This window comes from Lytechinus variegatus, chromosome 2, assembly GCF_018143015.1.
Source record: "Lytechinus variegatus isolate NC3 chromosome 2, Lvar_3.0, whole genome shotgun sequence".
NCBI classification, from domain to species: domain Eukaryota; kingdom Metazoa; phylum Echinodermata; class Echinoidea; order Temnopleuroida; family Toxopneustidae; genus Lytechinus; species Lytechinus variegatus.
The window spans coordinates 7,253,623-7,275,296 of NC_054741.1; the positions used below are offsets into that span (position 1 = coordinate 7,253,623).

The 21,674-nt window shown below is 36.0% G+C and overlaps 1 protein-coding gene across 1 annotated transcript; it reads left to right on the forward strand.

The window, feature by feature from the left end:
• Positions 1-1,942: 1,942 nt before the first annotated feature.
• On the forward strand, positions 1,943-21,647 carry LOC121407191 (bactericidal permeability-increasing protein-like). The gene is made up of 16 exons (XM_041598145.1): positions 1,943-2,204; positions 3,340-3,439; positions 7,739-7,855; positions 9,912-9,985; positions 10,847-10,940; positions 12,142-12,193; positions 13,008-13,071; positions 14,027-14,115; positions 15,154-15,333; positions 15,701-15,766; positions 16,546-16,713; positions 18,569-18,636; positions 19,627-19,669; positions 20,376-20,439; positions 20,850-20,926; positions 21,495-21,647. Exons 1-16 carry the CDS (start codon positions 2,030-2,032, stop codon positions 21,552-21,554), a joined length of 1,491 nt encoding a protein of 496 aa, XP_041454079.1. The 5' UTR covers positions 1,943-2,029; the 3' UTR covers positions 21,555-21,647.
• Positions 21,648-21,674: the final 27 nt, after the last annotated feature.

A 21,674-nucleotide genomic window follows, 5' to 3' on the forward strand; every position in this document is an offset into this window, starting at 1 on the left:
CCCCCTGCATGTATATAGGTCGATCATCAATTTGCCCCCCCCCCCCGTTCGAACATCAATTCGGCCCCCAGTTTGAACATTATGTTGGCATCCCTTCGAACTCAATTTGCCTTCCCTAGTTCGAATATCATTTCTCCCCCTAGCTCGAGTATCAATTTTGCGCCCCCCTAGTTCGAACATCAATTCGGCGCCCCCCTACTTTGAGTATCAATTGGCGCCCCCCTAGCTCGAACATCGATTCGGCCCCCTCCCAAGTTCGAGTATTAATTTGGCGCCCCCAGTTCGAACATCATTTTAACATCCCTTCGAACATCATTTCGGCGCCGTCCTAGTTCGAATATCAATTCGGCGCCCCTACATGTAGGTCCAACATCAATTTGGCGCCCCTAGTTCGAATATCAATTCGGCACCCCTACATGTAGGTCTCCCCCTTTCTTTTCTTCTATTCCTCCTTTTCTTTCCTCTTTCTCTCTCTCTCTTTCTTCTCTTCCTTTTCCTCTTACCTTTTTCTTTTCTTCCCCCCTTTCCTCTCTCTTTTTTCCCTCTTCTTCCTTCCCCCTCTTCCTCTCTCTTTTCCTCTCTTCTTTTCCCCCTCTCCTCTCTCTCTTTTCCTCTTTTCTTTCCCCCCTTTTCCTCTCTTTTTTCTTCCCTTCTTCCTTTCTTCTTTTTCTTCTTTTCTTTCCCCTCTTCCCCTCTTTTTCTCTTTCTTTCCCCTCTCTCTTTTTTTTGCAGAAGGGGGGGGGGGCAAGGCCCCCTCGGCTCCCCCACCCATGGATCCGCGCCTGCAAAGAGGAACAGTTTTGATACAATTTGTCTCTCAACATTATTAGTAGCAAATTTATTTTGTTCTTACCACAAAACTAACCCGATATTTAAGATTTATTATAGATAATAACGAATCAAACTTGAAATAATTTACAACATTTTAAGCCTGATTAGCTAAATTCTAGAGTTGACTTATATAAGTTTTGAACTTCATATTAGTAGGTATTATGTAATGGACCTATATATGTACTGAATTTCATATTGTTGAACTCTTAAAATAAACTGAAGTTAGTTTCGGTTACAGTGTAAATCTTTTAAGAACAGCTGCAGTACGCAATATGCGGTATCATAAAATTAATTTGAACTCTTATACTTAAGTTAGTTCCACTTATAGTCTAAATTTTTATATTGAGACTCTTCATTTTTTTAAGGTAAGATAAAAATTAAATTGAATAAATGGACATGGTTTCATCTTCGATAAGGAGCTCTCAATAAAAAGCAATGACGAAGGCCTAATGAGTTTTGAAATACGATCAATCAATCTTCGAATGCATCACCACGCCCCAACTCCCACCCTCGCTCTTTCTATCTTGTTCACCCTTCTTTTCCCAACCTTTTCTCTCACCGCCTTGTCTGTATGTATCTCTCCCCCCTCTCTCTCTCCCTCTCTCTTTTTCTCCCTCTCTTTCACTCATCTCTCTTCATAATATCTCTGTCTCTCTAGCTGTCCGTTTTTCATTCACCCGTTACAAAAGGATAATAAAATATTTATTCTATGGGGATATATAATGTTTAATCGATCTTTTTGTAGGTGTATACATCAGTTTGGGGCCATTTCATGTTTAAAAAATCCATATAAGTTATTCACAAGAACAGAAGAACTCTAAAACTTAGAGAGAACACTCGTTTTTATTAAAAACTCACTATTTCCACAGTTTGCCCTGTTTTATGTTCAGATCCAATATTTTGATTGCTAATTTTGTTAGAGACTCACCCCATCCCATTATCAACATCCCCCACTCCCTCCTTCCACGCCTTGATTTGTCTTTTATTGCATCTTCCCAGGTTGATCATTGACTATGAAACTTTGACATAATCAATAATATGTCTTTCAATGCAAATCATGTTAGTTGCGAAACTGAAGTGATGTATCTCAAAAGTCGAGAGCATTGCTTTTCCTTCCTCATTCGGTTCTTGAATCGGAGCAAGAGAGCCAGACGATTAATATTCTCCAAACTCCATCAAAATTAATCCTAAATTCGTTATGTCGACGACGAAGAAAATCGGTTCGAGGATCTTGATGGTCCTTGTCATGGGTTGGTCCCTCTTCCAGGTGACGAACGGGTCCAAGGAAAGGTACTACCCCAAATGGAAGCTGGCTGGCTGGAACAAGCTCCCAGGATTCAAGGCAAGAATAACTCAGAAGGGTCTCGACTTCTGTGAGTATGCTATTTGGGTATGACGTTTGAAATTTAAGTAAGGCAAGAAGAATAACTCAAGGGGTCTCTACTTATGTGAGTATGCTATTTGGGTATGACGTTTGAACTTTAAGTAAGGCAAGAATAACTCGAGGGATATCTATTAATGTCGTGTTATGTGAGTAGATTTGTGTCTGTTGAGTTAGAGTAAAGTAAAGTACTGATATCTCAAAATTCTCTCATTTTCTCAGAGGTAACGGGTATTTAGTTGAATCTGTTGATGATTGAAAGAATTCAAAATGGTTTCAACTTCTGTGAGTATATAGTTGTTGCTTGAATCTGTTAAGGCTTGAAGTTTAAGTAAGGCAGACTAACTCAAAACGGTATCAATTCAAGTAGGTGAATCTGATGAATATGCTGATGATTGAATCATAAGTGCGGCAATGAGAAAAGTGTTCCAATCGCTCAAAATAAATTATAGACATTAGTTGCCTATTTGAGAATTGAAATATAAGCAAAGCAATAATAAAACCCAAACGGAGCTCGATAGCGTAACTATACAGGGTTGCTTGAGTATTGAGCTTTGAAATTTAAGCAATTCATGAATAAGTAACAAACAGACAAATGTAAAACAAAATGTATTTAAAGTACATTTTTACCAAGCCATAGGCCTACTGTTCTTTGAATTTTAGTACACTATTGTAAGAGATTGCAAAATATAACCCGAAAACAACCTCTCTTTTCCTTTCCGAGTTTGAGCTCATAAACTTTTTTTCTAAGCCCACGGCCTCAAGAAAAGTGAAATCGTGTATTATTATATCATGTTCGTGAACGAGCTGAAAATAGTTTTGGGGTCTTCAAGCTTAATTATTTTGAGAAAACCTCAATCAAATAAGATTAAATAAATATCATATTTTAGACATCCAAATGTTTCCACTGTCTTCAAATCAGGGCCAGCGGTACCAGCGAAAGGCTGAGCAGACTGAGCCTCTCGCCCTCGATCCTTCCCACTGTCATTCCGTAAACCTGTACGGAAATATGAGATTTTTGGTCATGTTCACATCCCAAACTTAAAAAAACGTTGCACGATCCGTGTTTATGTATTCTTTAATGATTTTTATGCTATAAAACGTTCCTGGGTTGAATTCTGTTACAGTCAAAGATGTCGGCATGAAGACACTTCAGGCAAAAATCGGAAAAATGCACATTCCAGATCAACATGGCTCGTCTGGTGCAATTGAATACTCTGCAACTAAGTAAGTTATTGTCGTTCATTCATTTAAAACATTCCGGATCCCTCCTACTCCCTCCAGAATGTAGATGGGAGGGCCCCGTTACCATGGTTACAACGTTAAGCAGCCTGTCAGAATCAACGATTCCATGGATGTTACCATTTTAGATGACAAAATTGCAACGGGGGCCTCGGGTCAACTACATGCTTAAAAATTTGGGCAACATACTGGGTATTTGGGTCGTGTATCTTTAGTTGGATATTCTGAGCAATAATTACCAAAATTGAGCAAATTTATTAGTAAACCCAATTATTGTTTTTATTACCCAATTTGGATACTATTTTAACCAATAGTTGTGTGGACACTATGTTGCCAAGTGATGGTTAAAAATTTGGCCTTGTTTGTCCAACCTTTTTAAGAGCGTATACCATCTCCACTTCTAACTGAACGGGTGCTTTGCAGGGGGGGGGGCATGGGGCAAAGTTCGGCATAACATTTCGAAAAAATTGTTTTGTGCTAGTACGACATAGGCCTAACATGCGTGTATTTCCAAAAATAGTTAGCTTTTCATCTGCCACGCCTTCATGAAATAATGTATGTATAAATTAAGTAAAACGAGTAGAATTATAATCTTATATAATGAGGAACACATACTTTATTTCGTTTTTAAAATATTTTTGTGTGGTATAGTTGGTAGCCCTATTTTTGTTACCTAGTTTTTCCAGCAATATTATTTTCAAAGTCGATTTTCAAAACTACATATTAGTAATAATGTCACGCTGTAGGTGTCCAAAGAGGACCACAAGCTGCGGTGTCAAAATAACACCATAGAGATTTGATATAACCAACAAGTGTAAAAGTAATAAACAAATGTGGTGTAAATATTAACAACCAGAGGTGTTGAATTAACACCAAAAATATCAAATCGGAGTAACGCCCTAAATTTGAAATCTGAAACAGACATACACAGCAATATACCATCGACAAAAAATTACGGGTTGAGTTTGCAACGCAAAATGTACAGTTTCATATTTTCGTTTTGCATTATTTCATACATGATGTAAAGCATTCTATCAGAATAGACTGCCACATTAACTATGTTGAAAACCTAAATACAGGTGTCCAGTTCTTTTTTCGTTATTGGTTTCCATCGCTTATTGTGGGGTATTCATTTTGACAATTTTACTACCCGGTGCTTGAGAAAGCCAATGTTACTGTGTTGTGTATCATCATTGTTGTATTATATTTCGCGTCACTTTGTAATTTGATTGTTGAAAATTTAAAATGAAATTAATTCTTTATCAATCAATGAAAGAAATATAAAGCAGATCGAGTCAAAACAAGTGGATTAAGTTCTTCAGCGCGAATTAGACAAGAAAATATGCCCAATATCAATTTACTTTTAAAACTTTAAACTATTTCTAAAGCTCTTATTATTCTCCCCATTCCCGTCTCATCTTTCAAAGAGAAAGTTCGTTGTTTTTATTTCCTTGTATCGGACTTCTAAGAAAGTGTAAATAATTTGGGCTAATTTTAGCATAGGCCAATCATTAGAGAGTTCGCATGATGTTTACATAATATTTAGCATTATGCGTGAAAATAAAAGGCGGGAGTAGGTTTACGATGCAAGGGATTCAACTTTGTTTGTTCAAGCTCACATCACCTTTGTGCGGAGCCTTTATGAAGGTGCCATCGACTTGTCGACTTGGCGAGATACTTTTTCTTGCCATGTCGACATATAAAAATGTTATATGTCAACATAGCGAGATATTTGGACTCTCGCCGGGCCTTGGACACTTCATATCTTGCCATGTCGACATGTAATGTTTTATAAGTCGACTTGGCAAAATAAAATATCTCGCCATGTTGACATATAACGTTTTATAAGTCAACTTGGCAAGATACCGTATCTCGTCAAGTCGATGGCACTGTAAAGGCTCCGTACCTTTAAAAAGGTTTTCTTTTGTTTTGTTTTAAGTCAAACCCTGGGGTGGCGAAAAAGGACAACCAACTTCCATAAAATGTTCAAAATGTCACATAATTAAAAGAAGAGAATAAAAGAGAGCGAACAAAGAAGAATATGCACAGAGATGTAATTTTATGTACAGGTGTTTAAATTCTCTAATTCCAGAAAATTTTCGTGATTTCTTTACGCATGTATCAAATATACATCATTTTGATACCCGAACAAATAACCAAATATATATTCCTAAACACAAAAAGATTATCTTTCAACACAACATCCGTTATTCTGGCCCGAAAATATGGAATGATCTTCCAGACTACTTAAAAAAATCTTTGTCAGCAACTAGCTTAAAATTTAAGATTAAAAAATCAATTTTATCATCCTATGCTTGAATATCCTAATACCTTACATTCCTTTTGATCTTAAGTTAACATGAATAATGTGCAAATGTTGCGGCATTATTATTTTTTTATCTCTCCCTCTCTCCATCATACATTGTTGTACGCTCTATTTGCTCGGTACTCGGTAACTCATGCCCGCCCGCCTTCCTGCTCACTTCTCCCTCGTTTTCTTCCCGTTTTCTTTTCTACTTCTCTTCTCCTTTCCTAGCCCTTCTTATCTTTGTATTGTATATATTTGTCCACAGGCGTATCCCGCCACAAGCTTATGCTTCTAGGGACTTACGCCTTCCTCTTTACACATAAGTTGTTTATATTTATATTCTTTATAGAAATTGATTTGAAGTGTATTCTTGTGAACAATAATGAATGTAACTTTGTAAAATGGAGGAAAATAAATGTTTATTTGAATTGAATTGAATTGAAAGAGAGGACCACCTCGCACCTCTCCGAATACTTGCAAAACGCAAAAAAAAAATCATAGGTTTGGAATAAAGAGAGAAAAATGGAACAGAATTTTGGTCGACGCAAGGTTCATATCAAATTGTCTTCAAAATGCATAAATTAATGAAATTAAATTATCAATTCTATTCATTTTAATATTTACAATTATAACAATGTAGCATTCTCGAAGCGCCGATTATCTCATTGCCTATTCAACGGCACACTATACCGCGTCTTTAGCTCCAGCTGCTAAAGGCGCTTGGTACATTAAATGAATTCTGTCGGGTACCCTATCACTTCACCTGGGTTGAGTGCAGCACGATATGGATTTATTTCTTGCTGAAGGAAACTTTGTCATGTTAAAAAGGTTTTGCAAATTGAAAAAAAAATCGTGATGACGTACTCGAGTCCAGCAAGGATGAGTGATGAACAAGAACAGCTTAAGAGGGGAACCTAAAATAGATTAAGAAAAGGGAGTATTAAGGAGATTACCAAAATGAGTAATCCGAGTAGTTTGCAACTTTATATATTAAATCTGTTATTGATTTTTAATGACAACCCCCTCCCCCCACACACAAAAGGAAATCAAAATACTCTCACGCCACTACTGCTCGAACCTATACCGATGATCGATGATATACCTGGGCCCCATTTTGCACAGAGTTACAATACTACTGATCCAATCAACCACAACTATAGAAAGCCAGCTACGTCAACATCTAAAATACATGTTCGTTCAAAATATTTTCTAGCTATGATGTTTATTAATACATTCACAGTTTTATTGACAAGTCGGTAGGCTTCTATTTGTTTTCAATGGACATTTAGCAAATTTCCCAAAGTAAAAATTATGACACTGGTGGACTTCCACATACTTGAAGCTGATCAGATCAATCATAACTATTTGTAATACGGGTCCCAGGTATTATTATGATTCTATACTTCCTTGTTGTTTGTAAACTACATTTACAGTTGCTCCCATTGTATGCCAGTATATGTGCAAGTTTCCCTTTCTATGTGGCATAAAATGGTTTAGATTATTTCAATGTGTAATAGCTCACTGAGATTTTGTTACAACCTTTTTATAGCTAAATTCATTGTGAACCTCGTTGTAAATACGTTTAGAAGTTTGGTTCCGAAACAATACACATCATCTCGAATCTCACATATTAATGACAAATAGGGAAAAAGATTGGATGATGATACATGAATCATGGAGGAAATGAAAGTAGAGAATTCGTTATGTAAATACGCAATGTATTTCGTAACCAACCTACAAACCTCTCTTCTTTCAGTTAGTTTCATCGAAAATCAAACGATCTTCACGACGACGGCTCGTCACGACCATAATGTCACGTTCACCTTATCGAGCTGTAAAATTGAGGATCTCCTTCCTCAAAAGGGAATCTAACCCAGATAAAACATTCCTTTAAAAGAAAGACAAAAAATGGTATCAAAATTGGAACTTGTTGAAAAAATCATTCGTTGTTGTTGTTTACGTTGTTGTTTTTATAGTATCAAGATCGTATCCTTCGGTTTACCAGCCTCCATCACCCCTAATGGGGACGGGCTGAGGCTTCAAATGAATAAGGCTTCTTTCAACCTGCACGGGGATATCAGTTATACAGTCATGTAAGTATGTGCGTTTTGCCTTTTCCGGGACATAGTCGCTATATTATGAGTTGCCACTACGACCTAACTACATCCAAACTGCTATCCAATTTCTAAGTATATATAGAATGTATACAGGGACTTGTTCATTAGTCACGATATTGTGCGCAACTACTACGACCCTACAGCGACCTAGCTGCGATCCACTTATAAATAACTTTTTACTATATAAACTTTGCAGTAGTTAAAATAACCATGCTCTATTTATTGAAGATTCATTAAGACTACTATAAAATTCATCCAGTATGCAACGGTGTTTATATAAAGATAAAGAGCCTTTTTAGTGCTCAGAATATTTTTATATTTTTCCAGCGTGAAATCATATATGTTTTTATATAGTTTAAGATCGTTTAACTCTCAGATTACGTTAAACGTTTAATCAATCACTTTATATCGCTGCTGGAAATGATATAGTATCATATACAGTGTTTGATCAGAATGTGAAGATGTAATTAACAATTTCTAATGCTCCCGTCGAACAGGACAGTGTGATTAAATTTTGCATTGTGCTCCAACCACACTGTGATCACACTGTGCGACACGTTTCTTTCTAGCGGGGATAGGCCTATTTGTATCCTTTATTCGATTTTATACCACAGGAAAATTAGCGTGTTCTTAATATCAGGTAACATATATTACTTCAAACCGTGTGATCAAATTGATGATGGTAATTTGACAAATTGTATCGGTTTCTAGATGACACACTGTTGATAAAGAAGATTTCATGTAAATTGCATATCGATATCACAACCTTACTTAGCCCTGTATTGTCAGGATAATAATACAATGTGTGAATTAATATAGATAACTGGATGTATTGTAACAAAATTGTTAAAAGAGAAAGTGTTAAGTCAAATCCTCAAATATGTCAAAATATATCACTGTAAGACCCTAGTTCTCATTAATTACTTTTTATGACTACTTCGATATAGTGTGTATTTTTTTTGAAGGACATAAAGACTTATTATAATATCTCCTCTGGTATGGTAAATTATTTCCGTCATGTAAAATTCATACAAAATTTACTGATAAAAAGCATTAGTGTATACAAACAGCTAAATAGTCTCGCTCAGCGAGGTGGTGGTGGTGGTGGTAGTAGTAGTAGTAGTAGTAGTAGTAGCAGTAGTAGTAGTAGTAGTAGTAGTAGTAGTAGTAGTAGTATGAGTAGTAGTAGTAGTAGTAGTAGTAGTAGTAGTAGTAGTAGTAGTAGTAGTAGTATGAGTAGTAGTAGTAGTAGTAGTAGTAGTAGTAGTAATAGCAGTGGTAGTAGTAGTAGTAGTAGTAGTAGTAGTAGAAGTAGTAGTAGTAGTAGTAGTAGTAGTAGTAGTAGTAATAGCAGTAGTAGTAGTAGTAGTAGTAGTAGTAGTAGAAGTAGTAGTAGTAGTAGTAGTAGTAGTAGTAGTAGTATGAGTAGTAGTAGTAGTAGTAGTAGTAGTAGTAGTAGTAGTAGTAGTAGTAGTAGTAGTAGTAGTAGTAGTAGTAGTAGTATAGTAGTAGCAGTAGTAGCAGTAGTAGTAGTAGTAGTAGTAGGAAGTAGTAGTAGGAGTAGTAGTAGTAGTAGTAGTAGTAGTAGTAGTAGTAGTAGTAGTAGTAGTAGAAGTGGTAGTAGTAGTAATAGCAGTAGTAGTAGTAGTAGTAGTAGTAGTAGTAGTAGTAGTAGTAGAAGTAGTAGTAGTAGTAGTAGTAGTAGTAGTAGTAGTAGTAGTAGTAGTAGTAGTAGTAGTAGTGGTAGTAGTGGTAGTAGTGGTAGTAGTGGTAGTAGTGGTAGTAGTGGTAGTAGTAGTAGTAGTAGTAGTAGTAGTAGTAGTAGTAGTAGTAGTAGTAGTAGTAGTAGTAGTAGTAGTAGTAGTAGTAGTAGTAGTAGTAGTAGTACAAGTAGATGGTAGTGGTGGAAGTGACTAGTAGACAACAGTGAGGAGAAGGAATAAGCGTGATGTGATCGCAGAAGTGTGAGCAGTAGCTACAGCATGATAAAAAATGACTCATTGTTTTCGCTTCTAATGTTGCTTTAATTTAGTAAAATTATCACTAAATCTGGATACTTTGACGGAAGACTGGCTGACATCTCTCTTGATGCTTCTATCCGTATAGGTATGCGATGATATTCTCATTTTAAGACCCCCCCCCCCTCAAAAAAGAGGGAGAGAGAGAAAAAACACAAACTCCTCTTTCGTGGAATAAATCACATCACAATCAATATATTTATCAATTGATTCGTAAAGCAGGAAATGGGAAGCCTACACCATTGCCGGAACCACCATACGTGTATCCATGTATTCATAAACGGAAGTGGGGTGGGAGGGGGGGGGGGTCTCCGAGGAAACACCGCCAAACCCTCCCGGTCCCTGCATGGGTACATCACTGGGTTACCCATCTCCGGACTTTGGGTGTGCCTCTGCATTAACATACACACTAAATTGTAAATACCAAATCATCACTACTTTTTCATTTTTGACTTAATTATTATTTTGATTGTTTGTTTGCATGGGTTAGTTTGGCGATTCTTTCCCTTTTATGCGTATTGTTCAAATGTTATGTTATTTTATTTGGGTCAGCCATGCATAAAGTAAATTTCTTTTAGGCCGCTACCCTTTCATTATGATACTTTATTTGTGTCCATGTCTGATATATTTCAGGTTTGTACTATTATATTGTTGTTTTCATACTGAGAAAAATAAATTGAATTGTATTGAAATCAATGATGAAATGAACAGATAAGTAAAAAAAATGAACAAATTAATCAATCAATAAACAGAGATATAAGAGGCTGGAAGTAAGCGGAAATTGCAACTTTCAAATTAAAAAATAAAGGAGTCAGTAAGCCGGACGCACACAAAATATCTACGTAATCATGGTAATGAGTACCCAAACTATGTAAGGATTACCAATTTTACGACGAATTGGAATATATGCATTTCTTGTTAAATAATATTTTGAATGATTTCCATATAGGAGTGGACAATAGTGGCAGACCATCAGCAAGTGCCAAAAATTGTAATTTCCATGTCGGGTTTGTAAAGGTAGAACTACACGCTGGATCGGCTTGGTACGTATGAATATAAATTTATCATTTTGTAATTATAGTGCTACTCTGTTTCACTGCATCTTCTCTATAATTTCCATGTCATGATTACAAAATTGACAGGGGGTGGGGTATTGGAATGAGAATGCTCTCTTTTCCGGGTAGGGGACAAGATGGATATTCACTATTCAGTGCATGTTATACTTGTTAAAATGAAATTTCAAGTCATTATCTGTTGAAAAATATACATTTTTTTAATGTCCCATAGTGAAGCATTCCCCCTCCCCTCATGTGCCGTAACAGGCGAGGGGCAGGTTGCCCCCTCTCCGGCGGATTTCTCCGGGGAAATAAAAAAAAAAGGGAGAAAGAGAAAAGTGAAAAAAAGAAAAAAGAAACAAACTAAAACAGAAAAAAACGAAAGGAAGGAAAGGGAGAAAAAGGGGGGAAAAGGAAAGGGAAAGGGAAAAAGAGAAAGGAAATCTCAGTCAAATAGTAAAATGGGAAAACGTAAGGAACACTTAAAAAAAAGTTTACCCAATATTTGGTAAAACGGGAACATGCATGTTTGCTGGGTAAAATTATTCCAAATACTTTGTAAAGAGGTAAAGTGTAAGATGTGATTATATTTTCAAAATCTATTTCAAAGTTAGATTCTCATGAAAAGGTGATTTTTTTTATCGCTCATCACTTTGCTCGCCTAGGACTTATATTAACAAAGTTTTTACAACACGCGCCATGCTGTGCCCCGTCTTCTTTTTTTACTCAACTTGCTACTGCCGCATAGAGCTTCGCCCTAATGCTCCAATACAATCAAAATGTCGAAAAATTTGCTCATTCGCAACGGTTTTATTTATTTATATTTGCTCGATACGCCATGTCTGGCCCCTTCAAATTTTTGACTTATTACGCCACTGCCTGTACATACCATGATATGACCGGGAATTTTTTTTCTTGCCCCCCCCCCCTCCTAAAACACAGCCATAAAAACATTTTTCAAAATAAATGTTGATTACTTCAGAATTTCAGATAAAAGCATTTTAATGCAATATGGCTCAGGACTGAATTCAGAATCTTTGGACCCTGTCTCCAGAGTCTGGTCATGGACTTATACATGGTCTTGTCAACAATCATGCATAAGCTGTCTTTAAAAAGTTTAGAATTAATCCATTTCCAAGTGGCACTTACCGTATTATTAACTTGGTCTTAATCCAATCTCTATGTACAGGAAATATGATGAAGAAGTCGCTGCTCAACTGAAACAAACCTTGAATCATCAGGTAAATCGATCGGTATTTGTATTCATTAATTTATTCATTCTATGTCATTTTCACTTTAACAAAATTTACAATGTAAAAGCAAAATATCATATCCCGTTTTAGAAGATGGATTGGAAGGGGTTCTAAAATAACGGGATTATTACGTAAATTGAATATAGAGGAAAGAAAAGTCAAAGAGATAATACTAATAATGTTTTATTTACCCAGAGTAGCCACTTCAGTTAGGAAACTGCGAAACCAGCGGGTCCTGCATAACATAATCCTCTCGCCAATCTAAATGCTGAGCGTCTATAGCAAGAAGGCAGAAGGTTCCATTTTAATAAGTCCTTGGTATGACTCAGCCATGGGTCGAACCCACAACCTCCCATTCATGAGGCGGACGGTCTACCACTAGAGCTACCATGCAAATAACTATTATTCATTTAGATAAAATAGGACAACTTCTTCATTATTCTCTTGATGACATGGACCGTTGAATTAGTGACTTTTAATATATCAATAAAAATGAAATAGAATGGAATAAGCAGTGAAATGAATGCATGATGATACACTTTGCAATTACAATAATATTGCATTTTCCTTATCCAATTTTGGATATTTCTTATCAGGGATTTCTTGAGGAACCTCTATCGGGGTTTCCAACACTCTAAATGTATGTCATGCATATTGTATGTTCCTGTGAGATTTTTATATCGGAAAACAAATGAAACAAATTTGTAAATGAATTGTTTTCTTGGCATACAATAAAAAGCAGTATAACTAGATAATTGGCATCAGTAAAGCATAGACAATATCAATTTTTACTTTGCTGCAGGTCTGCAGTAACGTTATCAAAGCTATCAACACTGATCTAGAAAACAAATTAAGAGCATTGAAAGGTAAAATTTTTGTTGCAATAATAATGATAATGATGATGATGAGGAGGATCGAGGATGGAGATGATGATAATGATGATGATGATGAATAAATTATGATGATGATGATGATGATGGTAATTATGATGGTGATAATAATGATAATAATACTACTACTGACAATAGCAATAATGATAATAATTAATGATAACATATGGATTTATATAGCCTACTTGCCGGTTACTTGCAAACAACGTTGTTTTACGACAGCGCTTTCAACAATGATATGGAACCTGAAATGATACTAATACATACATATAAAGATAACTGATTAGAAAACAGAAATTTGAAATTTACTCGTTCCAGGATCTTGGGGCACATGTCTAAAAAGCGGTCAGCATGCAGTGCCGGTATGTGTCCGTGGATGTTTCTTTAACACAAGTTACATATACAGCCTATTATGATGAGGAGTGAATTTAGCATTTCATGAAGGTGGCGCGCAGAATTCTGGAATAAAATGTGATTTTTTATATAAATCAAAAGGGTCCTTCACAAAAATACAGAACATGGTACGCCATGAAATGGCTAGAGTGCTCACTCTGCCCCACTGGATCCGAATACACATGCTTTAAACATCCACAAACTGAATCGAAACTATTAGTTATGCACAGCAAAAACTGTGGTGTTAACCGGTGTACATAGAGGACCACACCAGTTCTTTTACACCGGTGTTAAATTGGTGGTGTTAGTTTTATACCTATAGGTGTTATTACAACACCTTTGGTTGTTACATTTACACTCTTTGGTGTTATGTTCAATCTCTAGGGTGTTATTTTAACATCTCATGGTGTGGTCCTCTATCAACACCAATTGTGTCAGTTTTAACACCACAGTTTTTACAGTGTGTATTTTATAAGAAACGTGTAAAATAAAACATTACGCTGCATGATTGTTATTTTTAAATTTTATTTACATATAGTGGCTATGCTCTACAAAGACAAGTTTAAGTTTGACTACTCTCTCGTAGAAAGCCCATCGTTCAACACATCAGTCGACACAGCGCACAAGGTAAGCTTCTATCGACGAGCGAGTCCTACATTCAAGAGATACAAACCATTTACTAGATAAATCTGATTTTACGTCATGTCTATATAGCGTCTAGATCGATATCATCAGCAGCAGCAACACAATTTTCACCACTACCACCATCATCATCATCAGTGCACCACCATCACCACCACTACCACCTTTACCATTATCATCATCACCACCACTACTACCACCATCGTCATCATCATAATCATCATCACAATCACCGCCAACACCACCAATATCATTACCATCGTCGTCTTCATCAACAACACCATCATCGTCATCATCATCTTCTTCTTCTTCATTATCATTATCATCATCATCATGAAGACCATCACCACATCCACCATCATCATCGTTATCAGCATCGTTATCATCATCATCATCATTTTCAACACCATCAACATCATCATCGTCATTATAATCATCATCATTATGCACCACCATCAGCAATATCTTCATGAACAACGTCTTAAACGATTGCACTTTTTATGACTAAATTTCCCACTTAAATGTTCAATGTATAACAATCAAAGTTTTTAACTTAAATACATGGGAGCTGTTTCATAAAACTGTTCGTAAAATTTCGCATGACGCAACTTGTCCTTCGTGTTTTAACACAGTGGACCAGCTCGTAACAAATAATCAGTATAACATTCAAATGCTTGTTAAGAACAAACCCGGAGAACAAAAAAAAAACCTCTACAAATATAAATAAACTATATCATGTGAATTTAATCGATGGGTCCGTTGCAGAAAGAGTTTCGTTTAAACGCAAGTCAAAAAATCAATCGCAAGTCCCAAATGCGCGCTGTTGATTGGTTCAAAATCAAGTTGCGCGTGATTTTTAGAGTTGCGATTGATTGCAACTCTTTCTGCAACGGGCCCCTGATTTCGCACCTAAAAAATGTGCCACACTGTGTAAAGTCACGTGTAACTTTTATACAAATGTGTTGATTGCCAGTCAACTTGAATACTGGATTACTATATCATCACTTTATTTTCATGACGCAGGGTGAAGCTTACCCGATCGGAAATGCGACCGAATGCCCCATACCTATACCAGTAGTGCCACAGGATCCGGATAAGACTTCAAAGATGTTGTTCCTGTGGGTAACCGACTACCTGCCAAACTCTGCCGGTTATGTCCTGCAGGAGACCGGTCAGCTCCACCATATACTGACTCCAGATAACGTGAGATATCACTGTGTTTCACAGATATTCAGTATGTATACAATAACCACGTTTACACAAATAAGTGGTGACAATAGATCTCAATTTTTCAGTTTCCCTATCCCCGATAAATTATGAAAAGAATAAGCAAATAAACTAATTTGTTAATAAATGAATGCATGAATATATAAATAAATAAATATAATAATACACAATCATGAATTCTGTGCCAAATGATGCCGTACTTGTAACATGGAAAATTCATATAAAATCATCATCTGATCCAGGAACTTTCCAAAGATGAGAATGGCATCTCAAACTCTGGTCAGTACATAATCGAAAACGTAAATTAATTTTGTATTATTGTTGTTTATTCCTATTATGTAAGGTGCCTCCGGAACAGAAGAAATACCTCAACACGTCTAGTATGGCTGTAAAAATGCTCCTTCCACAGGTATACTCCCTAAATTTCTAAGTAAAGTACGAGAAAACATGCAAGAAACATAAACAAAAATTTGATATTTTCAGCTTCTCGTAATATTTAAGACCATGCTGGGCCTAAGTTAATCTTGACCTCAGAATATGGGTCAAGAATTGCAACATCTCCACTTCCTGAGGAACATCCTATATTCTGTAATATCTATATTTTATCACAATCGTTTATTATCTAAACAAACTATATGTTGATATTTTTTCTGAGGTATCGAGGACGACAGGGCCCGTAAAAGTTGAATGGTTGCAAAGCCTAAATTCACTTCAGATATTTTTCAGATGCTATCTTTATTACCTTTTCATTGGTGTTTATCATTAAAAAATGGCAATATTTAAGTTTTCTTGATGTATTTATTACACAAAAACACCGCTAACACCGGTATCTGCAATATATACTTTTTGAAAAGATCATTTAATTAAATTTGAGTATATCATAATCATAAGAACAACAGCATTTATGTATCACGTGTATAGCACATATCAGAAGATTGGTTATACATGTATATAGGAAGACACTTAAGACAGAAAAGACAAAGGTTGGGATTCATTGAATAAAAGGAGAAAGTTTTATCGGCCACATCTTGTGATATCAGAATAGTGTAAACAGGCATATCCCTGGTGTAAAGATGCAGGGTTTTTTTCTTCAGTATTGTCTGTTTATTTAGATCTTTATTGATTATCAAAAAGGTTGAAACAATAATCGATGACTTCTTACTTCCATGTTTATTTTTCCACTCCCAGATCAGCAAACTCTACCCAAACATGGCAATGATGATTAGTCTGAACAGCACTCAAACTCCCACGGTCAAGATCACATCGGATGGCATCGAGGCTGTCTTGGTCGCCTACTGCTCCCCGTACGCTATCCTTCCAAACAAGACCAAAGCCTTCTTGTTCACACTGAGCGTGGTATATATATTATGATACACTCTTAAAGAATAAGGGGTTGTTCGGTATCTGAACCTTAAAATGTGCAACCCAGTGATAATAAGGTGCAATTTTGCACAATCCAGGGGAGCGTTTCATGAAAGAAAATAATTGTCGGACGTTTTATCAGACAGAGCCTACCCCTATATACGGTATAGTACCAGTGATTTTTGGCCTATCAAGTCGAAGCATAGCTGTCAGATCTTAAAACTTGTCGGACGAATAATGTTGATAAAAATGATTCCCAAGGGGGAATGTTCTGGAACTGGGATGTTTATTGATTTCTCTATGAAAAGATGGGGGACTCACAGAGATTGTCATTTTTTTCAAGCAATCTGCTTATGATGACAATCCTTCTCCTGCAAATTTTGAACATCATATAGTTAATCATTTTTGTCTGGAATTATCTTTTTAGTAATCTTTATTTACAATTTATGCCAAAAATGCTAACATATTATGTTTATTATGTTATGAAAAATGTATTATACAAATGTTATGGATGCAGAAGAAAACAATAAATCAAATCAAATCAAATATGACAGGGAAAAAAAGACAATGTTCAAAATATTGATTATTTACAATCATAGCGGTGTCACATCTTTGGGAGAAATGACAAAACGTATATCACAAGTTGCTAGCTTTCAAGAATAGCACCCCAGGGTCCCGTAACAGAAAGTTTCGCGATTTTCACGATTGGTCAATACTCAATGTAATCAATCTTAGGAATTAGCCCCACAACCGCTATATGCATGTTACGGCGTTAATATAAATATAATTATGAAGGCGAAAATTACCTTTGACAGGTGAGGAGGCAATTTGATGAAAGTTGTCAGTATTACATTGTTTTCATTATCCGACAGTTACTATAGTAACAGTGTGTCTCAGCCAATCAAAATCAAGGGAAGTTGTAAGATATGACGACCACTGTTGATGAAATACTCTTTGGATGATCCCAGCCCAAGCGGTTACACTTCGTAATTCCGAAGGTTCTTTATTCCGAAGGTTCGTAATTCCGAAACACGTAAATTGCCTATACCTCGATGTTCGTTAATCCGAAAACGTAAAAAGGTTCGTTAATCCGAACATTTGTGACGTTATTCCGAAGGTTCGTTATTCTGAAGGTTCGATAATCCGAAAACGAAATAAGTTTCGATGTTCCGAAGGTTCGTTAGTCCGAAAACGAAATAAGGTTCGTTGTTCCGAAGGTTTGTTAGTCCAAAAACGAAATAAGTTTCGTAAATCATTACGTTTTCGGACTAACGAACCTTCGGAATTACGAACCTCATTTCGTTTTCGGATTAACGAAACTTCGGAATTACGAACCTCACTTTGTTTTCGGACTAATGAACCTTCGGAATCACGAACCTCATTTCGTTTTCGGACTAACGAACCTTCGGAATTACGAACCTTCGGAAATACGAACCTTCGGAATAACGAACCTTCGGAATATCCGAACCTTCTGAATAACGAAGCTTCGGAATTACGAATGTATGCGGCCCAAGCATGCCAATTGGGCATTTCTAAATGTGATATAACGTTTGACAATTTAATCACAATCTAGAGTTCGTAGCATTCATCATGAATCGCTTTGCAAAAGATTTATATTCCTAAAAATAACATTTCCTTTGTATGTCATGTATAGTATCTTTATGGACTTGATAATACAGCCTATTGTCAAAATATGAGGCCTATACTATAACGATTTTATTTCAATTGTGGGAGAAGGGAAAGTGGAGGGGAAATGACAGGGTAAAGCATTAACTTTATTTACCAACAATGAATTTTGTAAGGTTTGCCTTCATTAATCGAAGTTATCTTTCCATATTTAAAAATGCAGTCCATCATTGCAGACTTAAACGTCGGCCTGAAGGCGACCAACATAACATGGAAGATTACGTCTTTCAGGTAATTATTGTGTATAACCTTTTTCAAAACCCCTCTTTTTAAGGAAAAAAATACAATAAAGTGAAAATACTTTAACTGTTACACGGAGACGCTACCAGTCGGTAAAGGTGGAAGAATACACAAGCCACAAAGGGGCGCAGAACGGTTTTAAAGTCCCCATCCCCCCCCAACTCGGCTCCGCGGCCCCTGCCTCATTAATGGCAGAACGCGATTCGATCTTCGGTCCTACCAACACTTTGCGAATCATGATCAGTTCGACATGTTCGGATAAGGATATTGATGATTTTCCCGATCTTAACATTTTTGCTTGAATGTAATGTACCCATATTCAATTGTTAGTAGAGTTTACAAAGAACTTTAAATTGTCTAAGAATATAAAAGTAAATTGTAGCTCATTATCAATAAATCATTAAAAATAAAACGAAATTTGTATATGTCCAATGAGGATATTTGCCAGTTTCCCATACTTTTTGTTAATGTTTTGGTCAAATTCCGGGACATAAAAAAAGATGGGCTCACAATCAAGCAACAGTATCACATGTAAAACTTAATTTGGTCAAGGAACGGTTTCGCTCTGAGTATGCTTAATTCTATTGCAGCAGCCCCTTAAACTCAAGATTCGATTAGGTTTAGGTTTGTATCAGGGACTAATCTTGGACTTGTAGTGGCAATGGGCAGATTAATATACTTGCTTGTTTATTCGTATTGCAATTCACTAATCTTGTAAAATGGTATATACGCGGATCAAGGGGGAGGAGCGGGCGTACACCGTAACACTCCCCCCCCCCCAAAAAAAAAAAAACCTTTGGGTTATGACTTTTTTCACTTTTTTTTAACAAAATGCACCCCTTCAAAAAACTCCTTGATCCGTGGCTGATATTACTTCTTTGATTCTTTGTCGAGAAAATGTGCGTTCTACAAGATATCCTATAATACATCGTCATTCGTCTTGTTCTTTTTATCCTCAATCTTCATTAAAAAAATATATAGAACCGTTTTGAAAGAGGTTCGCTCTGAGGTGGGGCCGATTTCGGTGAGTATAATATCCATATTATAATATGTGTGGGGCAGTATCTTACTACTTCCTAAAAGGACTTGTTCTGATTTTTTTTCCATTTTAGCTATCTCCGCTGTGTCAATAACAGGCCATGAAACATGCATACCCTTATTTTGCAGTCACTCCGACAAAAAAAAGATCAATAGACCGGTCTGGGTCCCGGATCAGATTACTCTGACAACCGGGTCTATTGGTGCCACACCCATTTATTGGTTTAAAAAAATAAATAAATGATAATAAATAAAACAAGGTCCCTACTAACATGACTAACAAAGAGCCAATTGCGATCGGATTCTATCAACAACAACTACACTATAGAAATACAGCAACGCCAGTATCTACATAAATTAAGGAAAATTTCATGGCTACGACCAAGAAAACAAAATGAGAAAAGTAAAGTAAGGAAAGTGGAATAGTAAAATTTATTATATTTCTCTTAATATGGTAAAAAATCTATGCAAACATCAGGTTTTGTATTGATTTCTTTGTTGTTGTTTTTGTTTGTTTTTGTTTTTGCTCGATCGCATCTGTTTAGAACTTTTGCTCCATCCAACATAGACCGGCCCATGATATTTCAATATGAAGCCCCAAAAGAATTTTTTTACCCATTCTCGGCGAGCAAGAAGTATTCCGTGTTGATTGGATTTATACTCAAACTGTCTTTACTCTTAACTTTCAACAGATCTCAAAACTTCAGAAAGCTGTTGACTTGGCTATTAAGACGTCAATACTTCCGAAGCTTAACAGTAAGATGGTCATCATTATTTTCGTCTGAAGTAGTATATACACATTGTATTTTCCATATCGCCACTGGAACGCTCCATCAGTTTGTTTTCATGGATTATTATGAAATAAAAATGTATTATATTCTTTAATGAAATCGATTTTAGTCTTTAAAAAAATATTGGCTACTTAAATTACGACATTGAACTTATATGATATCGTCTCGTTTTCAATGTTTTATCTGTTTTCTTTATCATCGTCATTACTACCATCATCATAAACATCATAATTCTTCTTCCTCCTCCTCTTCTTCTTTTTCTTTTCTTCTTCTTCATCTTCCTCTTCTTCGACGCAAAATATAGACCAACAGAATAGTGAATTGAGTAAAAGAAATATAAAAGTAATACATTGAATAACTTTTTTATGTTGCCAGAAATGGGCATGGCTGGAGTTCCTCTTCCGAAACTGGATGGCTTTGAGATGATTAATTCATCCATCACACCGGGAAAGGTATAAATTCAATGAACACATTTCAAGGAATTAAGTTTGATATTTTACTTTCTGTCAGTTCCCTGCAAATCACGTCAGTTATCACATTTTCTTTGATCCCTTGAAATATCCAACTGTATAAGGACTATGTAAAAGAAAAGAAATATAAAATTTTATTTGTTCACAATTTTTTCTCCTCTAGTAAAGTAGACACTGACTTTTATTTGCCCGAGTCCACAGCCAGAAGCAACACCATGCCTATATCTAATTCATTGACAATGATCATGATGATAGTGAGTGAAGGCGCAGATGACTTATTTCCAGTCTAGTCTTTTCTGATGATTTCTTTGTTCGTATAAATATATATATATATATTTACATCTTTAGGGGCTTTAATATACAACAGTGTGTTTTTAGCGTCCCACTTTTTAAAACAGTTTTCATAACTATATTACTCCAATTTGTACCGCAATGATTGCATTTCTCCTCTGTTATTTCAGGACTACATATTCTACAGTATATAGATGGACTTTAGAACGAAAAGAAAAGTACTTCATAATGTTTTTTTTTCATTTTTCTTGTTTTACAGGGTTTTCTGAAGATTGGAACTGACCTCATTTACACCGATCAGTCGGCCGACGCCATATAAGAATATTACTAACGTTTTCAACGTTTTTTCTTTCAAATAGAATACACAACATCAACATTAATGTGTCAGATGGCAATCGTGCACTGATCAATGCAATGTTAAAAAAAACTTCATTCGAGC

Bases quoted from the DNA above. Each gene is read 5' to 3' on its own strand.
- LOC121407191 (XM_041598145.1), top strand. From the start codon at position 2,030: ATGTCGACGACGAAGAAAATCGGTTCGAGGATCTTGATGGTCCTTGTC. The intron at 19,670-20,375 runs GTGAGTATAATA...AACTTTCAACAG, and splicing joins CTGAGGTGGGGCCGATTTCG to ATCTCAAAACTTCAGAAAGC. The intron at 20,927-21,494 runs GTATAAATTCAA...CTTGTTTTACAG, and splicing joins CATCCATCACACCGGGAAAG to GGTTTTCTGAAGATTGGAAC.